This window comes from Colius striatus, chromosome 8, assembly GCF_028858725.1.
Source record: "Colius striatus isolate bColStr4 chromosome 8, bColStr4.1.hap1, whole genome shotgun sequence".
Classification (NCBI taxonomy): Eukaryota; Metazoa; Chordata; class Aves; order Coliiformes; family Coliidae; genus Colius; species Colius striatus.
The window spans coordinates 13,307,444-13,329,632 of NC_084766.1; the positions used below are offsets into that span (position 1 = coordinate 13,307,444).

The window sequence follows — 22,189 nt, forward strand, 5'->3', positions numbered from 1 at the left end:
TTTTGAATCCCTTGTCTTTATTACAATCATTTTAATGAATTATTTTATTCTTTAACTTGTAATCTTTGTAATCATATTTCTTATTTTTGACTAAACTACTTCCAATGCTCAGACTTCTATCCTCTTCTTCACTAGGAAAATTCACCAGTTACTTCTTTCTTTAAACAGAGCAAAAAAGTCTTTGAAGCTATACAAAAACTTGTTGGAGTGTATCTTGATATATTATTTTTGTAACAGAATGTTTGTTCCTTGAACAAAGGAGCAGTCACTCTGACCTAGAAACCGCATATAAAAATCTTCATCTAGCCAACAGCCAGGTCTTACAGAACTGAGAAGGTACAACTTTCATAAGTAGTAAACCTCTACAGTTTCCCCGTACTCCCAAAGGAGCACTGTCTTATAAGGTTGTCCTAAGCACAGTGCTAAATCTCACAGGATTCCCATGGCACTCTTTTCAAACTCCTCCTCATTTACTTCCTCCTGTCACTCAACATTCACTCTCATCACCAGTCAGAGGGAATACCAAGAACAGGATCACATTCTGGCTTTTGCAAGCAGTCCATGATTCCAGTTTTACAGGTTGGCCTATAGATCTGTATCACAGATATACATAAACTCTCCATTACCATAATAAACTATAGGATAAAAAAATATATATATTAAAACTACCACCTTGAATTAGCAGTCCAAACAAAAATCTAAAAACACTCCCAGTTATTTTTTCAGCTTCCCTCTTTTAATTAAGTTGTAATAACTATTTGGTTTTGTAGTAGTATTCCACTGGAGCTGTACCTAAGTAAATGCCAGCCAAATAATTTGAATATCTGACCTTTACCAATCACTTTTCCTCCAGACATCAAAAAGCCAAATTCTTTGGCTATGTCTATAAATATACAGAAGTCTGAATTACACCACACAACTCACCTCTGTCAAGAGTAGGATCACTTCCTCCTCATGTTGCAAATCATATTCTGTTTAATAAAATTTAGTATTACTTTCTTGTTTTGTTAGTTTCTTCTTTTCACCTAAATGTATGATCAAGGAAATGGCATCTGTCTCCTTTAACTTCATCCTTGGAAACTGCCATCATATAGCTCATACACAAGCAAGGTGCCAATCAGTTACAATGTGTTTCTGGAACACAAAGTTTCCAAAATCAGTGAGGCTAATTACAGCTCTTGTTTTTTCCCTCTTTTTTTTTTGTCTCAACCAAGAGCCACTAATAATCTACACATACATGCATAACACATAGACTAGCATAAAACATAAACAAATCAGTGAGGCATAAAAACAGGAGAAAGGATGCAGAAGGCCTCTGCTGTTTCTGAGAGGAAAGGTTATTAATCTAAAAAGAGGTGTTGGTATATCTAAGAAAGTGAAACAGGTTCACATTTCTTCATTACAATAAGTGTGATTTTTCTATAGAAGAGAGAAAAAAGATCAGGGAGGAAAATCTCCTCTAAACTTTCCAAGGAGAAGTTAACCGCAAGAACTAGGGCTAGGAAGGAAGTTCTCTAATGAGAATCTCTGTATAGGTATAACCTGAGGCTTAAGACATGCATTAAGAATGAGTCTGTAACACACATCTTGCCAGGAAAGGGTGATGAGTCAGATAGTGAAGAAAGTCGGGGGGGGGGGTCTTTCTGATTTCCCAGGGTAGAATGAGTTAACAGCCCACGAAAGGGACAGCTGTCCTCATCCAGCCCACTTCTGCACTCTCAGTTACTCATTCCTTTTTCCCTGTGGATATACATAAAGCTTGTGTGCCCTTCTCAAAGCTTGACTCAGCTCAGTAAAAGAAAATGAATCCAACAAGAACAAGTGAATAGTCACCTGGGAAGCTGACCCAACTGACAGACAAGGTAATCTAAGCATCAGAGCTAGCAAAAGGAAAGGCACAGATTTAAGTGGCTAACAGCACAAATATGCCAAGTACACAATGGACTACCTATTTCAGCACTTAGAAAAAACCAAGGGGGAAAAGGAACCTAATTAGACTGGGGGGAAAAACGGCTTCACAATGAGGATAATAAAACACTGGAATAGGCAGCTAGAGAAACAGGGGAATCTGTATCCTTAGAAATCTGACCTGGCTGAGCACGGTGCTGAGTAACCTGATCTAACTTAGTAGTGGGCCCTTCTTTACACAGGGAGTATAACTAAATGTCAGGTATCCCTCGAAACCTAAAACATTATATGATTATGTTAACCAATACTTTCAGTGATTAAGTTAATATTGATGAGAGCTACAGAGACAAAGTTAAATAGTCAGAGGGCTTACCACTTGCTTACAATTTTATCGAACCCTTTAAATGGCACTGAAAATGCTACAGACTAACTGGAAAACAAACACAGCAAGAATCAAAGCATAACAAAAGTCAGTAATACAGCTGACTGGAAATTCTCCAGAGGAATCTTTCTTCTGCTGAATTTTGCCACTTTATCAAAAGCAGAATGTTCCTTGAAATAGAGCAAGCATAACAGAATTTCTGACAAAGCACTGGCATATTCCCTGCCAGCTCTGCAAGATGGCCTTGGAACCAAAACCTGAAAGTTTCAGATCCACTGCTACCAGTCTGTTCTGGGAAGAACCTGTAGGTCCCAATCTCTGAACAGTTGTCATGATTTAGGCCCATCGGGGAACAAAAGACCATTAGACTCAAGTACCAAAGACCTGAGGATTGCCAAAGGGCAGGCTTAATTGCCGCTGAAGGTCCAGGACAAAACAGACCAGGCTTGGGGAAGAAAACAGAAAATAATTTAATGCAACACCAACTAAAGCATAACCATAAACCCCAAAACATAACAAAGAGTGGTACAATGATGAAGAGTCTGAGCAGCCCTTTAAGACCACCTTCTCCCCACCCCTCCCCTCTTCCAGGCTCAGAGTCCTGATCCTGGTGTTTTTATCTCCTCCTCCCATGAACGGCCCAGGGGGGCAGGGAGTGGGGGTTTCAGTCAGTCTATTCCTGATATATTCTGCCATTTGTCTCTCCTCAGGTCAGGTGGGCTCCACACCAGTCCTCCCTGCAGTCCATGTGGTACCTCACACACACGGCAGCCCTGCACGGGCTGCTCTGACGTGCATTTATCCCAAAGGCTGCAGCTCCTCTCTGCCTCTCGTGTGGGGCTGCTCTGGGGCCATGGCCGCCTCCTCACACAGTCTCTCGCCCATCCAGGTGCATTCACACAGAGCTGCTGGTGGCTCTCAGTCCTGCCATGGCCCTGCATGGGTTGCAGGGGTACAGCTGCATTCTCAGCACGGCTTGCAGAGGGGTCTCTGGTCTGGTGCTCCTCCTTCCTTCCTCTTTCTCTGACTGTGGGATCCACGTGGTCACTTCCATCTTGTATCCCTCTTACACCTCCTGCCAGCACTTCAAATTCCCATCCCTAAATAGTGATGGCAGAGGCACCAGATTGGCCCAGCCAGGCCAGAGGTGAGTCTGAACCCAGGAGTCAGGAGAGAGTCCAAAAACTCTTTACCAGGCCTTCACTGCAACCCGCTCCCCCTGTTACCAAGAAAAAGCTACTCGTCAAACCATGACAGTAGTCTTGCTCTTCAAAACTTCTGTTCTTACGGCTCAGAGAGGCAGGTGTTCTGAGGATCACAACACCTAAAGGAGCCAAACAGCCTAAGAAACTGTCAGCCTTAGCTGGGACTTATTCAGATTTTGCATGCTCACTCGTATGCAACAGCACTCTGGTTTCCCATTAGGATCAAGAAAAATACTTCATCTCGATAATCCATTCAGTTTGTTCAGAGCTTTTCAGTTGTGGACAGGTAGAAAGCTGATAATAATCTTGGCAGTATCAGTCAGCATCACCTAAGACATCCCAGTGTACTTCACTTGGAAATCCTTGAAATCTTGCTTTACTATGTAAGTGGTGGTGGGCAGAATTAGGCATTTCTTTCAAAATTGAAAACAAAAGCTTTTCCAATAACTCAAAAGTGAAGAAATAAAACCTCCATTTCCTAGCCATTTGTAGCAAGCCTCAAAAATGTCACTATGAACTTTCCTCCTTAAAAAATGGCTACAAGTAATCATATACAATTTCATGATTTCTTTACCTAGTCATTGTTTGGTTTAACTTAGTTCACACTTTCTAATAGAACTCTGCAAAATTTTCATCTATTTCTCTTCCTTATTATTCCAAACTGTTGACTGGAGCATTCTATGATCATTACCAAACCAAATTATTCCTGCATATGGTCGCTCACTTATACATTGTCCATTTGTGCACAGTTGGAAAAGCTAATAATACATGGCTCTTCCACTATATTAAAAAAAGGAAAAAGTATAAACTGAGTTTCTAGTGAAGACATTTACATTGGACTCTAGTTTTCTTGGTGTTTCTTTTTTCCATTAACTGTTTCCCAGGTGTAATTATTATATTTCTTCTTTTCTCCTATTTATGTAGAATTCAACATTATTATTCTTAATTTCTCCTGAAAAGAGCTATATCTATTTATTACGAGATGGAGGGAGGGATTTCTTTACCAGTTTATCCCCTTTTACAGACTGATAATTCCTCCCATACAATACTGTGGTTTCAAAAAAAATTAGAAACATCACTACTTGATAGAAAAGAGAATCCTAGATTATTCCTGAGTACTGCCCATAATTAAGTGGTTGCCTTTTCCTTTCTTTCTGCTTACATATAAATTTTCATTAATTTTTTATACTGATAATGAAATAATGTTTAAAAATCATTAGAACAACCTAAGACAGCAGGGATTTTCCAGTAGACTAATTAGAATAATTTATGTAATGGATACTACTAAACATTGCAGCTCTCTGATTTAAGACTTATATTTTCCTTATATACTCAAACAGAAAGCACATGTGCCAACTGTCAACACAGGCTTAGAAAACAACTCTGAGAAGCAGTTCTTGAGGAAAGCTCATCTTGAAAGGACTTTTTTTTAATTAATACGATGGGGGTTGGCTTGATTGTTCACTTTTCCAGCCTTCTGATCACATATGTTTGTCACAAATGCAATGATACAAAAGAACATTCCTCCTTTTTATTTTTAATTAATTAAGAAAAAGAAAATTAGCACACCAGACAGAGAATCAGCAACTGGAAATGAATCCACTGAAATGAAAGTTAGGATAAAAGGAAGTGCCAATAAATGTTGTTTATGATTACAGACAAAGATCTGGTTTTATTCTTTAAGACATGTTTTAGGGTTTTTTTAATAAAGAAAATTGAAAAGTGGAATTTGGATTTAGATCCTGAGGTCCTCAATCTCTTTTAAACCACTTGTTTAAGATCTGTCTGAACAGTAAAGAAAAATCATTAGATTTTTTTATGCACAGTTGCATGACATAGTACTGCTTTCATCTGAAGTGATCATAAGCTTTTTCACATAAAAATTCCACTGTACAATCCTCATAAAAAAGAGAAATTGGGCAAGAAATTGAGTCAAAAAGTCAGTTAAGAATTATGCAGGTATCTCGAATTCTTTCAAAGAGAGCCCGCCTCACTGTCAGCTTATCTAGTCCATACTTCATCAGTTTATGTTATGGGAGACAGTGTCCAAAGTCAGACTACAGTCAAGTCAAACTTAAAATCTAGTATGCTATCACACTGAACATGTGTTTAAAGACTGTCAGGATATTTGGGGATAATGTAGGTTACATACTTAGCAACTAAGGGGTTTTTAGGAAAACAATTAAAGGCATTTGGATTTGTTTAGAAAAAAAGGTTTTTCTTCAAAAGGTTTGATTTGGTCTTCATTTGTCTGCAATATCAATATTCTATTAAGATTTCTATAAATTATCAATGATTGACTTTTTAATAACAGTTGTTAGATAAACAAGAACCTTTAATTTGAAACAGAGTAAAATTTAGAAATTTATTTGGATGACAAAAAGCATCTGTCCCATGCAGATGATAAAACCCAAGAAAAGTGCATTCTGAAACACCAAGGCTTCAGTAGCATTCCTAGAAATGCACACTAACATTTAGAAAAATAAGTAATCAATCCAGAAAATAAGAAACTAGTCGAGAAAAATCTCACATAATGACAACCATTTTCCATGAACTGTAAAAAAAAAGCTTTTAAATTAAACAGCTAGGTAGATGTTAACAAATACTGTAATATTTATTTGCAATGCTTGCTTATTATGCTAATCAAGGATTTATTTCATCTTGGAGAGAGAAAAATGCAACTTTATTGAAGGTTCCCTGAAAAAAATTAGTCTTCAACAACCCAATATATTTCCAGTTCTGTCAGGTATACCAAATACAAATTACTGACGATTGTACTGAATCATCCTCTACAGAGCTATGAGTCGCTCATCACGCTACATTACTTCAATGCAAGCCTTAAGTTAAGATCCGATTAATCCCAAAATAGCTTGGCTCAGAACCGTTAAATGAAAAGCGGGGCTTCAGAACAGAAATTCTTTCATTATCTTTCTCTGGCTCACATGCATAGATCCCAGTTTACTGCAAATTTTTAAGACCATCTATAATCAGGTAAATTTAACTGTGGCTTATTTTTCAACTGCAAATCTATTTGGGGGATTCACTAGACTACCTTTGTCTTTTAAGCAGACTAAAAATCTTCTTCCTGAACTGTTCATACCTAATTGTCTTCTAAAACAAAAATGTTTGACAGAAGTTAACATTTAGAAAAATAATTTTGAATTCCACATATAGCATATAAACTACAAGAAAACCCACTGTAGGAGTGTTCAAAGTCAACTGAACTAAGTACTTAGCCAATGTCGACAACAGAATTATGAAAACTACATTTTTTCCTGCATAAATATCAGCAAAATATGCCATATGGGTATATCAACTTTACTGAAATAGATCTTTCTTTCTGAAAACATAATACTCAATACAGTCTTTAAAAAGACCCTGAATAAGAAAAATCTGAATGACACTTTCCACCTACACATCACACACTGAAATTTTTCTGATTCACATTTTGCTATACCTGACTTCTCAACTTCTCTGGAACAGCAATTTTTTGAAGCATTTTAATATGAAGAGGATAGTAAAGTAAGAGTATTTGAATCCATTCTTTTTTAAAAAAAGATGTGAATACAAGCCCTGCTCATGTTCCTATGCAGAAACACAGAAAAGGGAGTTTTGGAAAGTCAATCAGTTCAACCACTTGCATGAATAACCAACAGCTATTCTGTTCTGGAAGATTTTTAACACGGAATTTCTTCACAGTCTCTGGTTAGTTTAGTCTGGTAAGTTCGGGCTCAGTCCTCCAACGAGACAACAATTACACAGAAACTTTCAGGAACCAAGAAGGACAAGTTCCATATTCTTATCTCCCTAGACATCACTGGCAACAGTTTGGAGCAAACTGTATATTATTTAACAAATAACATATTTAACAAGAGTCTAAACAGTTGCTGTAGTCTTCAGCTATGTCATATATGATTGTTTGGAATAATTTTCATTACATGAAGCAAGTTAGAGACACATCAAGCTAAATACATAAAAGTACAAAGCTGTATATACAAATGCATTTCTTCAACCATAGCTCTTCAATTTTTTTAATCAATAAACTGAATTATGAGTTTAACAGATTTACAATTTCACTGGAAGCTACAATCAAACCACATTTTGAAGCTCTTTAAAAAGTTGCACACACCTTAGCAGAACTGGTAATGTCCTCCAGCAGTTTCACCAATCACAACAACATAAAAGGACAATGTGAAAATGGTAAAACACACAAATTTAGATATGTATATGATATATGGATTGGTTGTAGTACTGCTATCTGTTGAGATCTACAGGACTGTAGTACTGCTGTCTGCCAATACAGAATATAGAAGAATAAACAGTAGCTAGCAGGTACTGAGATAAGAAGGTTTAAGTTTTTAAGTCACGAAAAATGTATTCATGAAGGAAATTATACCTTCTAAATACATTTTCAGCATACTAATAAAAGTTATTCATATTAGGCTGCTTACTATATATCCCCTACTCTAAAATGCAAATTAGCTGTAAATTAGTGAAACTTTAAAAAGGGCAAATGCTATGTTTTCTCAAATAGCCTGTGTTCTCTAAGGCCTGTCTGACAGGAACAGATTAAGTGAACCCTTACGTGGATGGAGAGCATAAGCTCTACCATGGAGAGCTGTAGCAGATATGAAAAGTGTCTGGAGCTTTTTCTCAAGTTCAGTTATTGGATTAATGCAACGTGAATTTTCTCTGCTATGAGATATATTTTGTACCCTAATTTCTTATTTATGGCGTACCAGCCTTTTCTTACACAAATTATTAACCATGAGTAATCCACTTATAGCATAGGGATAATTGAGGGAAAATAAACTCCAAAGATGCAAATACCTAACAAAGATGACCAGGAAATACTTGAGATTAAAAATATAAAACATTCTCTTTTTAAGATGAACAAAGTGTTTTCTTCAGTATGAAATAACTCTTTTGGAGGCATTCTTCAAATTGTCAGAACTACAAAAATATTCCACCTGAGCACTGAAATGAAAAATCCACTAGTCAGTGCAAGATTAAATAACTTAAACGCAAGGTAGATTGCAACACTGTGATGATAAACCAAAGTGTCTTGTCTTCCCTCTATCCAGGGAAGTGTTAAAAATCTAGGAAACCAAAAAGTACAAGTATCATAAAGTTTGAGATACCTGTATGCTTGAGGTATCTCTTTGTCCTTTCACTCTATAAGAGTAAGAATGGCAATAAATTATTACACAAAGTGCTATCAATCACAGGCAGTCTCTTCATAGAGACATGAAGCCAATGTTGAAGAGTACTCACTACAGAGCATAAAGCAAGGCAGTAGCATTCCACAGGACTCCCATTTATGAATTAAGACAAGGGGTAAGGCTCAGGACCACATAATCAATAAATAAAGACACATGGTTTTCCATCCATTTTCTGGTCTTGAACTTCCGATACTTAGATTCCAGTAAGTAAATAGCAATGACAATTTTAAATCAGGACAGATACATCTGCACAAATCCCACTATCCACTCTATTATTTTTCCCACAGTTGGACTTTCCCCATGGCTCTGTACTGCACACTTTTACATTCAGGGGCTCAGCACAGTTTAGCTCACTCCCTCAGATGTCTCCCAACTTCCAGGAATTCTAGCTCCTAGTCTTATCCTCACAGGATTTCAATTTATACACTTAGATTCAAATATGCCTCAAATCCAAATGTGTCTCATATCCAGCAGTTGTGGACACAAATCTATGGTAAAATGACAGGCTTCAGAGAACTTTCAGGGAACACAAGGAGATAAATCTCCAGCAGTTGCATTCCTAGTGAGATTCAAGTATGCTCTACATGCAATACAGGTGCTTCCCTATCTACCACCAACTACTTAGTCACCCATGAAGCATCATTCCTGGAGTGGTCCAATGTTATCTGTCACAAAGTGGATGAGATCTATAAGCCAGCCTCAACTTGGCATGCCCTTAGGCTACCTGGATGGTCAGAGCTTGATTTAGCAGTACTCTAGATATAGAATATAAATATGTACAACATGGTCAACTTATCTGGCCTCTAAGTAAAAAATATCATTAGTCTCCTTCCATTTTCTTAAGGGTCTCATTAAGAGACTGAAATCACCACTGGTATGAGAAGGGATGGTTTGACTGCTCCATGCCACCCTTAGAACAGCAGTGCCACACACATGCTACAGCTGTGGTAGAGCAAGCAGCAGCACCTGTAGCACATGAAGCTCATGGACATCCAGAACCACAGACTAAATTATTGAGTTTCTGCTAGTTTGCAGTGTCATACATTTCTGTAAATTGTGTGCGAAATATTCTGCAAAATGTTTCTAACAAGAGAAATTCTTTTGTGGCACTGGCACATCTTTTGACATAGTTGAGATATTAATATGAATTTGTCTAGTGTATTTCAAAAGAAAATAATATTGGTTTTATAAATATATTTTTCAGATCACAATGTTTCAGATTTTCCTTTTAAACTATTCTTAAAGATGCAAGTCTTGAAAATATGCAAAAACTTTGAAAATGACAATGAAAATGCAAACTAATTTGCTGAAATTATTTAATCAAAAACTTAGGTAACTTTATCATAAAAACCCCATAAGAAACAGAAGCTTTTGAAATACACTAGAATGAAATCCAGACTTATCAGAACAGGCATAAAGTCCACTGGCCCAGCATGAACAACAGTGTGTATGTGTACAGATATTTATATATACACACATCCAACCAATATCCAGAATAAGCTGAGAAAATAAGGCTTAAATATCATGAAACAACATTCCAAAAGTAAGGAAACTTTAATTTGAGAAATAAGCTATATCATACCATCAGTATATCAGACATATATCTGACCTTTTTTTCAGCCTTGTTTGAGTGACTTTTTTTTTTCCAGTGACTTTTATTCAGCTCACAGGTGGATGGGGAATAATTATTCAGATATACCCTTCCTATTTAACGAAGGAAGAGAAAGCAGTGCCTGCAATTATCCTAATTGCTTCACACAACAGCCACTTTAACCCACACTCAATCACAACTCTATTATCGCTTTTAATCACTCAGATAAGTGCATATCCCTATTGTGACTGGGAGTAAAAGCAGACACAGAACTCAAGAAATATGGTGTTAGTAGAGCTGTACACAAAGTACTCAATAACTTCCCATTTTAAAGGATGAGCAAAGGCAAGACAAGAGCCTGTCACTAGGAAAATCTAAGTGCTTACTACTAGAATAAAATGACTGCTCCTGTGGATATGTTATTATCCCTCCATCACAGTATGATTCTGTATTGATAAGCTATCCAAATTCACAGTAGTGATTCCTGTTACTTGATGTCCTTAAATGCAAATATATTCCTTAATTACATATGTCTGAGCAAAATTCAGAGAGGACAATAAAAGTACACAAATAATTCTGAAATACCAGAGGAAAAATTGTTGCCTTTCAGAAGATTTATAAATATATTTCCAATTTACTATATGCCTGAATTACTTTGTGAACAAAGCTTCTTGGAGATACAGTGGGTCTTCACTAGCATAGAGAATATTTAGCTTAATTTTCCATTGCATCGCCTCACTGTGATAGAGCTTCTGTGAAAAGCAGGCAGTATCTGATGAAAATATGCTTCTCACAGATTTCAGTAAAATATCTAAATGTTATCGACATCAGTAGGTCTTTATGATTTCCCTTGATGTCCTTAAGGCTTATTATAGAGTTTGAATAATTGAGAAAAAGAAAATAGGAACAACAAAATCTATATTCCTTACACCGTTTCAAATAGTTTGGGCTAAATCCTAAGTTCCTGTACATTTGCTTAAGCACCAAAGCCTAGTTTCAAAAAAAAACAGATATTGCAGAACTCGGAATTTAGGCACTCAGGTCCTTGGCAATGATCCTATTAAAGCTAAACACTTACCAGGCAAGCCATATCTACAATTATCACCAGACCCAGAAATATTAGACTGGATGTTACCAGTGTCAGTGTAGCTCATACAGCTCACTGGCAAACCAGTTGCTACAGAAAATTTGCAAAGGTGGAACTTAATGTGTGTGGTGTCTCTGAAGCATCGTAGTTCCCAATAGCAACACTCAGATTGGGAGAAGCTTTAAGGAAAGCAATCAAACCAATATACTAGCAAGAAATTATAGACACATACCTAGAAAAATAAAAGAAAAGGTCTTCCAAGCAGCTGACTACTACAACTCATCAGAGTGATTGAGAACTGAAATGACACTGGGTATGGTTTGCACACCATACACCATAAGGACAAAGACAGGAGCAAAAGCATGTCCTTCAGGGATAGAGGACAAAGAAAACTGTCCATTCTCATGCACAAGCTGTGGTATTGAGCCTCTTTGCATCACTCTGGGCATAGGGCACAAATACATGATGACAACATACACATGAACTCACAGGAAGTATCACATAGATGGTTAGATTGCTTGTGGAGGACAACAATGTTCCCAAGGAGAGGAAGGGAATCACAGCCTAGTCCTTAAATTCTACTATGTTAACAAATAGCTGACAATTTTTATAGCTTATTCAATTCCTAGTCCTAGCTTATTGAAATTATTAAAAGAAGAGCACAGAAGACAGTGATAAATCAGTACTGTCTCCTGGATCTATTGTCTATTTTTCAGTGAGCTAGAGTTGTGAAATAAAGTAACTGACATCTGATAATCTTCTCATTGAAAAACATATTGAATTCAGTCCCAGTAATAGCCATAAACTATTCTTGTTGAGAGTTTTTCTACTGAGATCAATATTAATGGCATGAACAAATAAAGAGCACTAAAATTAAAAGCTTTAAATTTACTCCTGTCACTTAACCCTAGTATAACACCTTACACCTTTAAATCTTGTGTGCTTCTTCCTTTCTACTCTCCTCTTGGTCTTGGCCACCTTGTGCACACACTGTGTTCTGCAGCAAATTATCTGAGACTTTCCCTTTTTGCCATATTTAAATAACTGCTTCCTGACTTTCTTAATTCTTCTGTTCCCCTTAGTCTGCATCTGTAACCTTAAAATCATTATTATTTCCAAAACAGAAAAAATATAATCACAATTTTTCCTCCTGCAAGACTTAGAATTCCCATAAAGTCTCCTTGCAACAAACTCGTTGTGATCTTTTTGACTAAAATAAATCACACTACATCTGCATCCTCTCATATCCTCTGGCTACTACAGGTTAGAATCACGGAATCAAAATCATTTAGGTTAGAAAAGATCTAAGATCATCCAGTCCAAACATTAAAGGTCGATGCTTTCCCTTCTAAAACTGTCATCCAGTTAACAGAAAATCTGATCAACTCTAGAACAGACATCTGCTCCAAGAAAGTATCAAAGACTAACGTTCCAAGCTAACCATAGCTAAGTCATGTGTAAAGCATCACCAGAAAGGTTCAAGAATTACATTGCATTCAAAGCAAAGCACATCTAAATTTTGAGTAAAAATATGAAAGCATTGCTAACTGGTATGGGGATTGAAAGAGCAACTTGAATTGACAAAAAATGAAGTAAATCATCTGTAAATTCCACCTGCCCCCCAATAAATAAAGAGAAAATATCAAAAAGTACAGTATCTGTGAAAAAATTTAATCCCTACACTTCATTATGCTAATAACAATGGGATAAGACAAAGAAAACAGACTCATTAGAACAGCTTTGGACTGAGTTAATTGGTACGACTTACAGAATACAAAGGAATTTCAGCTTTCAAAAAAAAGAAACAAATAACTATATCATACAACTATTCTGTCCATGCACTTGATGAATCATTTTGAGGTATCTTTTGTTAAGAACAGTATGTATATAGCACACATTAACACCATGTACCCGTATTATTAGTACCTGAGTCCCCACTGTTTTATCATTTAACTGCCAAACGTAGGAAGTGCAAAATCCATTTTTAATAGCTATTTTTAAAACACAATCAAACTATAATTATTTTAAAAAATTCGCAGAGTAATTGGCCTATAAGCATGCCAGACGAACAGACTGCTGGACTTACTGAGCAGTTACAGCTTTCTTATTCAGCAATTAAGTCATTTTCACACCTGTCGCTTGGTGCCCTTATACAGATCAAATGTAGTGGTGTGTGCACTCCACTTTAAAACGATGCCAATAGATTAATCATGTTTTAACAAATTATTATTTAAACTGTTGCATTCTACAGAAATAGAAAGCACATTTTAAAACTTGGATCTATGAAGAGACGTTATGAAGAAACTGTTCCCTACCAAGAATTACACCTGTCTTGTACTAGTGAGAGTTCACAATAAGCATAAAACAACCTAAACGTGTACATTGCGTCTGCAAAACAGCATTTCCCACTGACTGTATAATGCAATTCATAATCATTCTGGAGATCTGGATTTAACTTTTGCTTAGATTTATGGAGAAAAATGTTCCTTTCAACCTTTCAAAGAGCATGTTGAGAAAAATAGGTCAATATATGTTAAACTAATTTACATTAATTCTAGGTTAAGTTCTAATATACACTAAAATAGCCATTAAAAAAGGGAAAAGAGTCTGGTTACCTACATTGTTTATGTACTCAGAAAGTAGGTCTTGGAGAGCTTGGCGGATGGCATTGCATTCAGCAATGATGCGTTCTCGATGAAAGTCACGTGTGCAGGAAGAATCAGCAAGCAAAGCTGCTCCACTGATAATGGCTTCCAGACGTTTCTCTAGAGATGGCCTTATTTTCTCTTCATTCACTACAAGAGGATCCAGGATAATTAAATTCTGTAAAATATTAGGAGTACAGGAAAGGAAAGAAAAGTCAGTCCCTTTAAGTTAATCCTTTATTTTTCACTTGCATGAACTATAGTGACATTATGCTTCCTAGACCTGTAACTAGCCCCTTCTCTTGAAGTGTCCAAATTACTTTTCACCATGAAAAATTCCGCCTTCCCTGCTGGGGTTATGCATACAAGTCTTCTGCAGACAAAGCCAATTCAGATCTGCCATTCAGATTTCACTAGTTTTAAGCCCATATCCATGTTATCAAATCCTACTGGCCTGAACCCGGTGCTAAGACAGCAACACAGCTTTCCAGCCAGAGTTGGTTCACATCTAAGCAAAACAAGTCCATAATCACAGAACACACAAAACAACATCACGTCTACCTGCAGGTCATGCTGACATCTTTTGACTACAACTGTCTTGTCTCCAAGTCTTTCCCCCGTTTCTAACTTTTGCTGGAAGACAGTCAAAATTTTTCACCCTTGGCTTCCATCTCTCCTACACCTGTATCTGGCATTTCTTCTTCTACAAGGCATTTCACTTCTGGGAATACAAATGCTCTTTGTCTACTGTTATAAATATGCATACATTCTTACCACTGCAGTATTTATGTGTTCTATTATCTTCACAACATCCTACTCAACAACAAAAAGCTATCAACTCTGTTTTGGAATCAAAGAACCAAGGTCGGACTGCCATATTGATGGCCATACAGAAGATATGTCTTGAAACAGGCAACTTCCATCTTCCCAAGTTCTCTTTAAAGTTTTATCATTGCCATTGTAAAAAAAAAAAAAAAAAACCCACATTTTTTTCTTTCAAACTCATTCCTGTGTCTGTCTACACTTCTTGAGGGTCATGTAACTCCCTTATTCTCCCATGCAGTGGAGCTGTCTTGTATATTGAACTTGTAAATTCTTAAAAAGCAGATATATATGTTAGACTAAGCTTGTAACATCTATGTACAACTAAACATTGTGTATGAGTTACTATGCTGCAACATTCTGGGGTTTATCTAAGTCTCAGACTAGAGTCTCAGCTTTGTTTTCAAATGGGGTTCAGCACCTCTGAAATTTAGTTTTTCAGAGATCAGGATGATCTCTGGATTTAACATAAAAACAGTAGTGCTAGCTAAAAGCTGAGAAGTTGGATTACATGAACAGTGTAGTTCTGCTGAATTTTAGTCTAAGAAAATCCCACACTGTGGCAGAAAGTCACTGCTGCTACTTTTAACAGGCAGAAAGTAAGCAAAAATCAAAATAGTAGCTTTTGTTTGGCAATTTTTTTTTTTAGACGACACAGATCACAGAATGGTAGGGGTTGGAAGGGACCTTTAGAGTCCAATCCCCATGACAAAGCATGTCCACCTAGACTACATCACACAGGAATGTGTCCAGGCGAGTTTTGAAGATCTCCAGAGGAGCCTCCACATCCTCCCTGGGCAGCCTGTGCCAGGGCTCCCTCACCTCAACAGTAAAATAGTTTCTTCTTATGTCTAAATGGAACTTTTTGTGTTCAGTTTCTTCCCATCACTCCTTGTCCTGGATACAACAGAAAAACGTTGTCCCAACTTCCTGACACCCATCATTTATATATTTATAAATATTAATGAGATCTCCCCTCAGTCTCCTCTTCTCCAGACTAAACAGCCCCAGGTCCCAAAGCCTTTCCTCATAAGGAAGATGCTCCAGTTCCCTGGGCATCTTGCTGGTCCTGAGAGTCCTTTTGCTTTCACTAACTAGGATAAACAAAAACAGAAAAATCTTTTTGTGTGATACAATTCATTACATTTGTGTTTCAAGCAAATATTCTAATGAGAAAGTACATTTGAGCTACAGCATTTCAAGAAATTCAAACCTGCAATTTTTAATCTAACTGAACATCTGAAATGGTAGCACTATGGTGCAAATTGCCAAGCCTATATTCCACGTAAATCCATTCATCTGTTACATCCATATGTGGTTCCAAGCTTTCAGAAGCAATATTAAACAAGAAAACTATGCCACATACCATAAAGTGGAATTTAGGTCAGGTAAATTAGAAGTTCTTTGTGCTTATCCAGTATGAAACAAACTACTTTTAAGCTGCAGAATTTTAATTATCTTTTCCTTTTAGATTTAACATCACAATATCAGGTAATGCCTAGCTTAGGCAATTCTATGTGTAGTGATAGTGTTCTAATAGAACATCATCAGGTAAAACATACGATAAAAGCTTAAACAGCTAGGAAAGGGGAGTTCAGTCACCTTGAAATTTTATTTCTGGTTATTATTAAATTTCTCTATGTGACATAGGGAAAGGACAACTTTGTTACACATTCAGTCCTCCCATCTTTTCTGAAATATAAAGAAATTGTTTCGAGACAACTCAAATTTGAGATTCTCCAGAAAAAAAAAAAAAAAAAAAACAGAGAAAAATCTGACTTCATAATTTGAATATTTCCAAAGGAAACCAGTGCAGGCTCTTTCTACATTACTGTATCATTCAAACAGAAGTGTTTATTTTGCAACTTGCAGGACAAATATAGGTTTCTGAACATTCAACTTCCACTACTATTCCACTGCCTTGAAGTCCTCCATCTCATTCAAAAGCAGTCTAGCCCCACATTTCCTACCTATTTATATATCTAAAAATCAGTAGACAATGAACACTTTTAAACAACCCCTGTAAGACCTTCTGGAGCTTAAAGCTCCAGGATTATGTTATGCTTTGTAAACTGGGACTAAATGAACTCTAGTCATCAAATCTCCATATGCAATGACTAGAAAGAAAAGATACTAGTGAATTTCTGTCTCCCTTTTTTTTGGGTTGAATTTAAGATTTTCATACCACTGCAGAGTATCACAAAATATCAAGCCAGTGCTACTGCTAAGGCAATTTTCTGTTGCCTATTCTGAGAGACTACAAAAAGTCTAAAACTAAGTTTATGGAAGTCCTAGTTCTAGTAAGTGACAGGATCAAAAATTAAAATGGTTTATGGTCTATGTCAGGTGTTTACATACATTCAGCAGATGCATCCACAGACTGATTTAAAGTATCAACCATAAATTTCTCAAACCAATGTTCACCTATCCAGATACACATAACTTACTGAAAAGGAGCTCACATGCAAACAGAAGGGAAAAGGCTTAAATATTTTTAGGACAAAAAACATGGCTACCTATATACCCATAAAAATCAACCTATTAATACTATTTGTATCTCTTAATTATTTCCTAATTGAAAAACATAAAAAATATGTTGATGATGGAAACATTAATCTTACATACAACTGTGGAACCAAAGCCAAACTAGGATGAAATGATAATTTGCCCACTTGCAAAGACAGAGCGATGGAAACAAGGATTCCACTGCTTTCTTTCATCCTTTTTGCAGGAGTGAGGAGTTGGAGCCAGCAGTTAAAAAAAGAAAAAAAAAATCCAACTTCTTCTTCCTTCAGGAAAGAGAGAAGAAACACTGAAATTTGCCAGAGTCTGGCAGCCCCTGCCATGAAGACTAAACTCAACAAAAAAAAAAGCAAGCACTTGGACACAATGAAGACGGCTTGCTCTTCTAGTCTGAAATAGCTCCGCATACCCTAACCTCTTGCTGGCATTGCATGGAGCCAGACTGGCCCTCCCAGGCAACGGCATAGGAAATCATTTTGCTTTTGCAGGCAACATCTTAATTGCCGATGCCTAGACACAGGCCTGATAGGAGCAGGAATCCAGCTCTTAATGTCATCATTAGAACCCTTTCTACTGCAATTAAAACAGTAAGATTTCTGTGTCCTTTTTCTCTAACATTATTGTCCACAGAAGGAAGGAAATATATCTGAAGATATTTTTCCGGAAGGATGAAATCAACATTATGCCATTTGTTCACAAGGATAGAGACATATTGAAAGCATTAGTATGGGGCATCTGTATTTCCCCCACTACTTCTCTTTGCAGAGCTTCCTTCAATGCAAAGGAAAACTGCACCCAATTTACCTGGAGGGAAGTTAAGTTGCTATCTGTCTCAAACACAGCATGCATTTCAGGAAATTAGGGAAATGTAGTAACTGAAACTGTGAAGAAGTGTTAAGAAGTGTCATTAAGGACTCTTGAGATGCAGGGAAAATTAACCCCTTTCAGCAATCGCCTCTTTAACTAAGAATGCATAACTTTAAAAGCAGAATCAAAATACTTCTTAGCAGCAGGAATTGTATTTCCCTCAATGACAAGAGTTTAATGACTGCATTATCTAGGTCTTCATTACTTTGGCTACACTCAAAGGCATAGCAAAATTTAAAATGAAAAATTTTTGACTTTTCTAACTAGCATATCGATATAGATTTGGAAAACTGCATTAAACTAGTGATTAATGTTTAAGTATTTACTTTTTTTTTTTAAACTCCATAAAATTGGTTTATACCCAATAGACAATTTCAAACTAATCTTATACATGAAAGACTCATCCATAACGATATTTTAGGAATGACAAAGGAACACATTCTAAGATACTGACAGTTTCCAGAGATCAGAAAAAACATTTCTGATGTGGAAGACAGGTTTATTTGTGTTAAAGATTTGAAACTATGCCTCTATGCAGAAAAGATGGGTCTAGTTTTCAACCAATCAGACGACACCAGATAAGCAACAAGGAGTTTTGCAGTTTTGCTTTAATTGGTCTGAAGAGTGGTTAGCTACCTGAGTTCTTAAGCAAGCATTTTAAAAGAGTTACTAGATCCCAATTTTCTCCCTCGTTGGTCTTCTAATCTGACATTTTGGACAGATTTACAGTATTTTGGCATCTCATACGTAATTGATGTGCTAGATAGCCATAGTCATTAAAGGACCACAAATTAGATGAATACGCTGACAGAGTCAGGCATGCAAGACCTGTAACATTTTGTGACAAATCTCTTTAGAAGCATAGAATGGTAGGGGTTGGAAGGGACCTTTAGAGATCATCTAGTCCAACCCCCCTGCAGAAGCAGGTTCACCTAGATCAGGTCACATAGGAACACGTCCAGGCGGGTCTTGAAGACCTCCAAGGAAGGAGACTCCACAACCTGTCTGAGCAGCCTGTGCCAGGGCTCTGTAACCTGAACAGTGAAATCTACTGAGTTAGCTGCTCTAATTTTACTGGTGGTTTCCTCACTTGTAAATCCGCAATAACTTTCATACCATCAGCACTAGCAAAGAAAGAATGATGTTGTAAAACAGCTAGATACTAGATTGTTGAGTAAGCTTGGTGATACATTTCCACACAATAAACTTTTAATGACATTTGTTCCCAACAGAATATTTACTACATCAGTCTACTTCATGGCCATATATTTTCAACAAGATAGAGCAAGGGTTATTTCAGGTCCTAAGCCAATAGAACATTCTGTAAAAAAAGAAAAGTGAAATCATCTAATTAATAAAAGAATTTTAAGAATTTGAATGCTCTATAAATTGTGCTTTATCTAACTTACACAGCTCGTCCCATTTGCATTACTTAATTAAAAATACAAATAAAAACACAAACCCCACAAACAAATGGCTTTTTACAACACTCAGACTTCTACGTTCTTATGTTTCCTAATAAAAATAAATTCAAGCCAAAAGACTCTTTTTTTTTCTTTTTTTTTGTGCTTATCACAAAACTTAAATTTTAGAAGAAGAATTTAATTACACTTTTTAAAAAAACTCCCACAGCATTAAAATGGTACTGCTCATACACAGTCTGTATTAACTCATCTGCAATCAAAAGATAGAATTCTGGCAAATTTTGCTTAAATTTTTTTTTCCTTAGAAAAGGTAAATAATAGCTCTCAAATAAACTTTGCAATTTGTCATCATGAATTTCATTGCAACAAATCATGTTACTCCTAAATGTTTCTTTTTTCCTTCCATTTATTAATAAAATAGATTACAAACTATAATTTCAAAACCCTGTGAGAGAAGCAAGGAAGGATGACAAGTAACATGCCTGTTCCTCTGCAGGGAAAAACCATCAGATTCAACTTGGACCATGACTGAGAGATCTGGTTTGATCAATAAACTGCCACTACAATATGTGTGTCATATGTCAATGTGTTTCTCTAACCTTTCATCAAAAATTTTAGACAAAATCTATTATCATCACTCATTACACCAACTCTCCTGAAAATGCATCAACAATATCAGAGTCTCAACAGCTGAGAACTGGTAAGTCCAAGAATTTACAAGCAAAAAGATCCATATTTGCAAGTGTGGTTAGAAACTTCCGTTCCTTGTGTTGACCTGGGCCTACATCAGTTGCATCAGGTGAGAAATACAGTCTGCTATTTCACCTACATTAGGTCTTTTTTTTTTTTTTATCAGGATAATGGAAAATAACAAAAGTCAAAGCAGTCATGAGAAAAGGGAAAAGTGGCATAGAAAAGCTTAGAATCAGGTCAGGAGTACAGACTAATTTACTTTCTCCAAGTATTTTCTTCAATAACAGTAGAAATGCACAGTTTATGAAAGTGTATTGGTTATGTCACTTTATTTGATGAAAGGCAGAAAACATAATTTGGTTTCTAAATACTTCAATTATATAAATTAGATAATAATCCTAATTACAAATTTTGGAGTAGAGGACTTCAGCTTGTGTTGTATTAGTTCAAATGCAGTCAAGATAACAGTAGTCACTGTCATCCGATAATCACTGTAACTTGTAAACTCAACCCATGGGTTCAGCCCACTTATTCAAGGATGTATCTGTTTTCACAATTAGTGATATGCTTGGAACTAACTCTTCCCTGCTGTTTGAAGGAAACTAAATACTGAACGTATATAAAGACTTAATTCTAAACTCTTCTGAAGGAAGTGATCTCTCCCAATGAAATAATTAAGAGCGATACTATTTAGACTAGGACTAAGCAGATCATGAGCTTCTAATGTCGTTAGGTGTGTCACTTATGATAGCAACAGTTAATTTAGAAAACAAAGTAAAACAAAACCCATTCTTCAAAAAATGTTGCAGTCTCACAGGTTTACGTACCTCAAGCTCATCAAGTGCACTTCCAAGAGTAGCTGTGTGAGATGTAGGTTGCCCCATTTTATTTTCAACTCCTTGAGAAGCATTAGAAATTACATTGAGAGCATTCTGTATTTCATTGCAAATTGAATCCTTGCTGGCTGTAAGGGATGCAACATCTGAATGTTCCAAACAAGCTGAACATATTGAATGTAGGAGAGAGGAATTTTCCTTCAGGGATGCACGTGCTGCAGCAATTTCATCTCGCTGATTGCTAGATTTCAAATCCTGTCAGCAAAAGAACATTCTGTTAATTTCCAAAAGTACTTCAAAACTGACAACTCATGTATAAATAATTTTTTTCTGTCTTTACTCTGTTTAAGGAAACATCAAGTCAAATTCATCAGAGTGTGAAAATGGACCTGAACAGTACTTAAAATTGAATCATCTTTATCTCACAATAAATAAACAAAGTCTGTGTAAACAACCCCAATTTTACCATGTCTTAAAAACAACATCATGAACTGTCCACATTTTGCTTGTTTTTAAGCATAATTTTGCTAGGAGAAAACCAGTCTGGAAATTAGCTGACTTCTCTCCCAGACATGTCTGTCTTCATAAACAATAGAGGATAGAGGAGTAGATAGGGTTAAGCAAGGAATTCAGTGGTTGTTGCATCTAAACAAATTTCCTGTGTTTGCTTCTCTGCTCCACCAGACCATACTGCAGAAAGGAATAAGGTCAGGGATGAGAATCCTGTACTACTGGGAAATGGGAAGCATGGAAGGTGTGGAAATGGAGAAAGTGCTTGAGAGCAGCCATCTCTAAAGTGCCACTGCCTATTTCTCCTCTCTCCCTCTATGTACACACTTAAAACACTCAGAGACCTTACCACACTTTTCTCCCCCCTCCACCCAAATATTTCAGAAAGCCTACCTAGGCTGCCTCCCTTCAGCCCATACCAGGAACACACTGCTCAACAAAACTGTCAAGTCAGATTTAACTGTTTCTAGCAAT

General features: G+C 36.6%; 1 protein-coding gene across 2 annotated transcripts in view; it reads right to left on the reverse strand.

Annotated features, from left to right (window-relative positions):
- CTNNA3 (catenin alpha 3) overlaps nt 1-22,189 on the reverse strand; it is a 493,584-nt gene that overhangs the window by 364,745 nt on the left and 106,650 nt on the right. Inside the window, exons 6-8 of one of the 2 annotated variants that reach the window (XM_062001247.1) lie at nt 21,197-21,460; nt 14,015-14,218; nt 10,946-10,975 (exon numbers count right to left, since the gene is read on the reverse strand). In XM_062001247.1, the coding sequence (XP_061857231.1) occupies nt 10,946-10,975; nt 14,015-14,218; nt 21,197-21,460 (498 nt within the window). Of the gene's footprint in view, nt 1-10,945; nt 10,976-14,014; nt 14,219-21,196; nt 21,461-22,189 lie in introns of those variants that run through there. The other variant, XM_062001246.1, reaches the window with a different exon arrangement.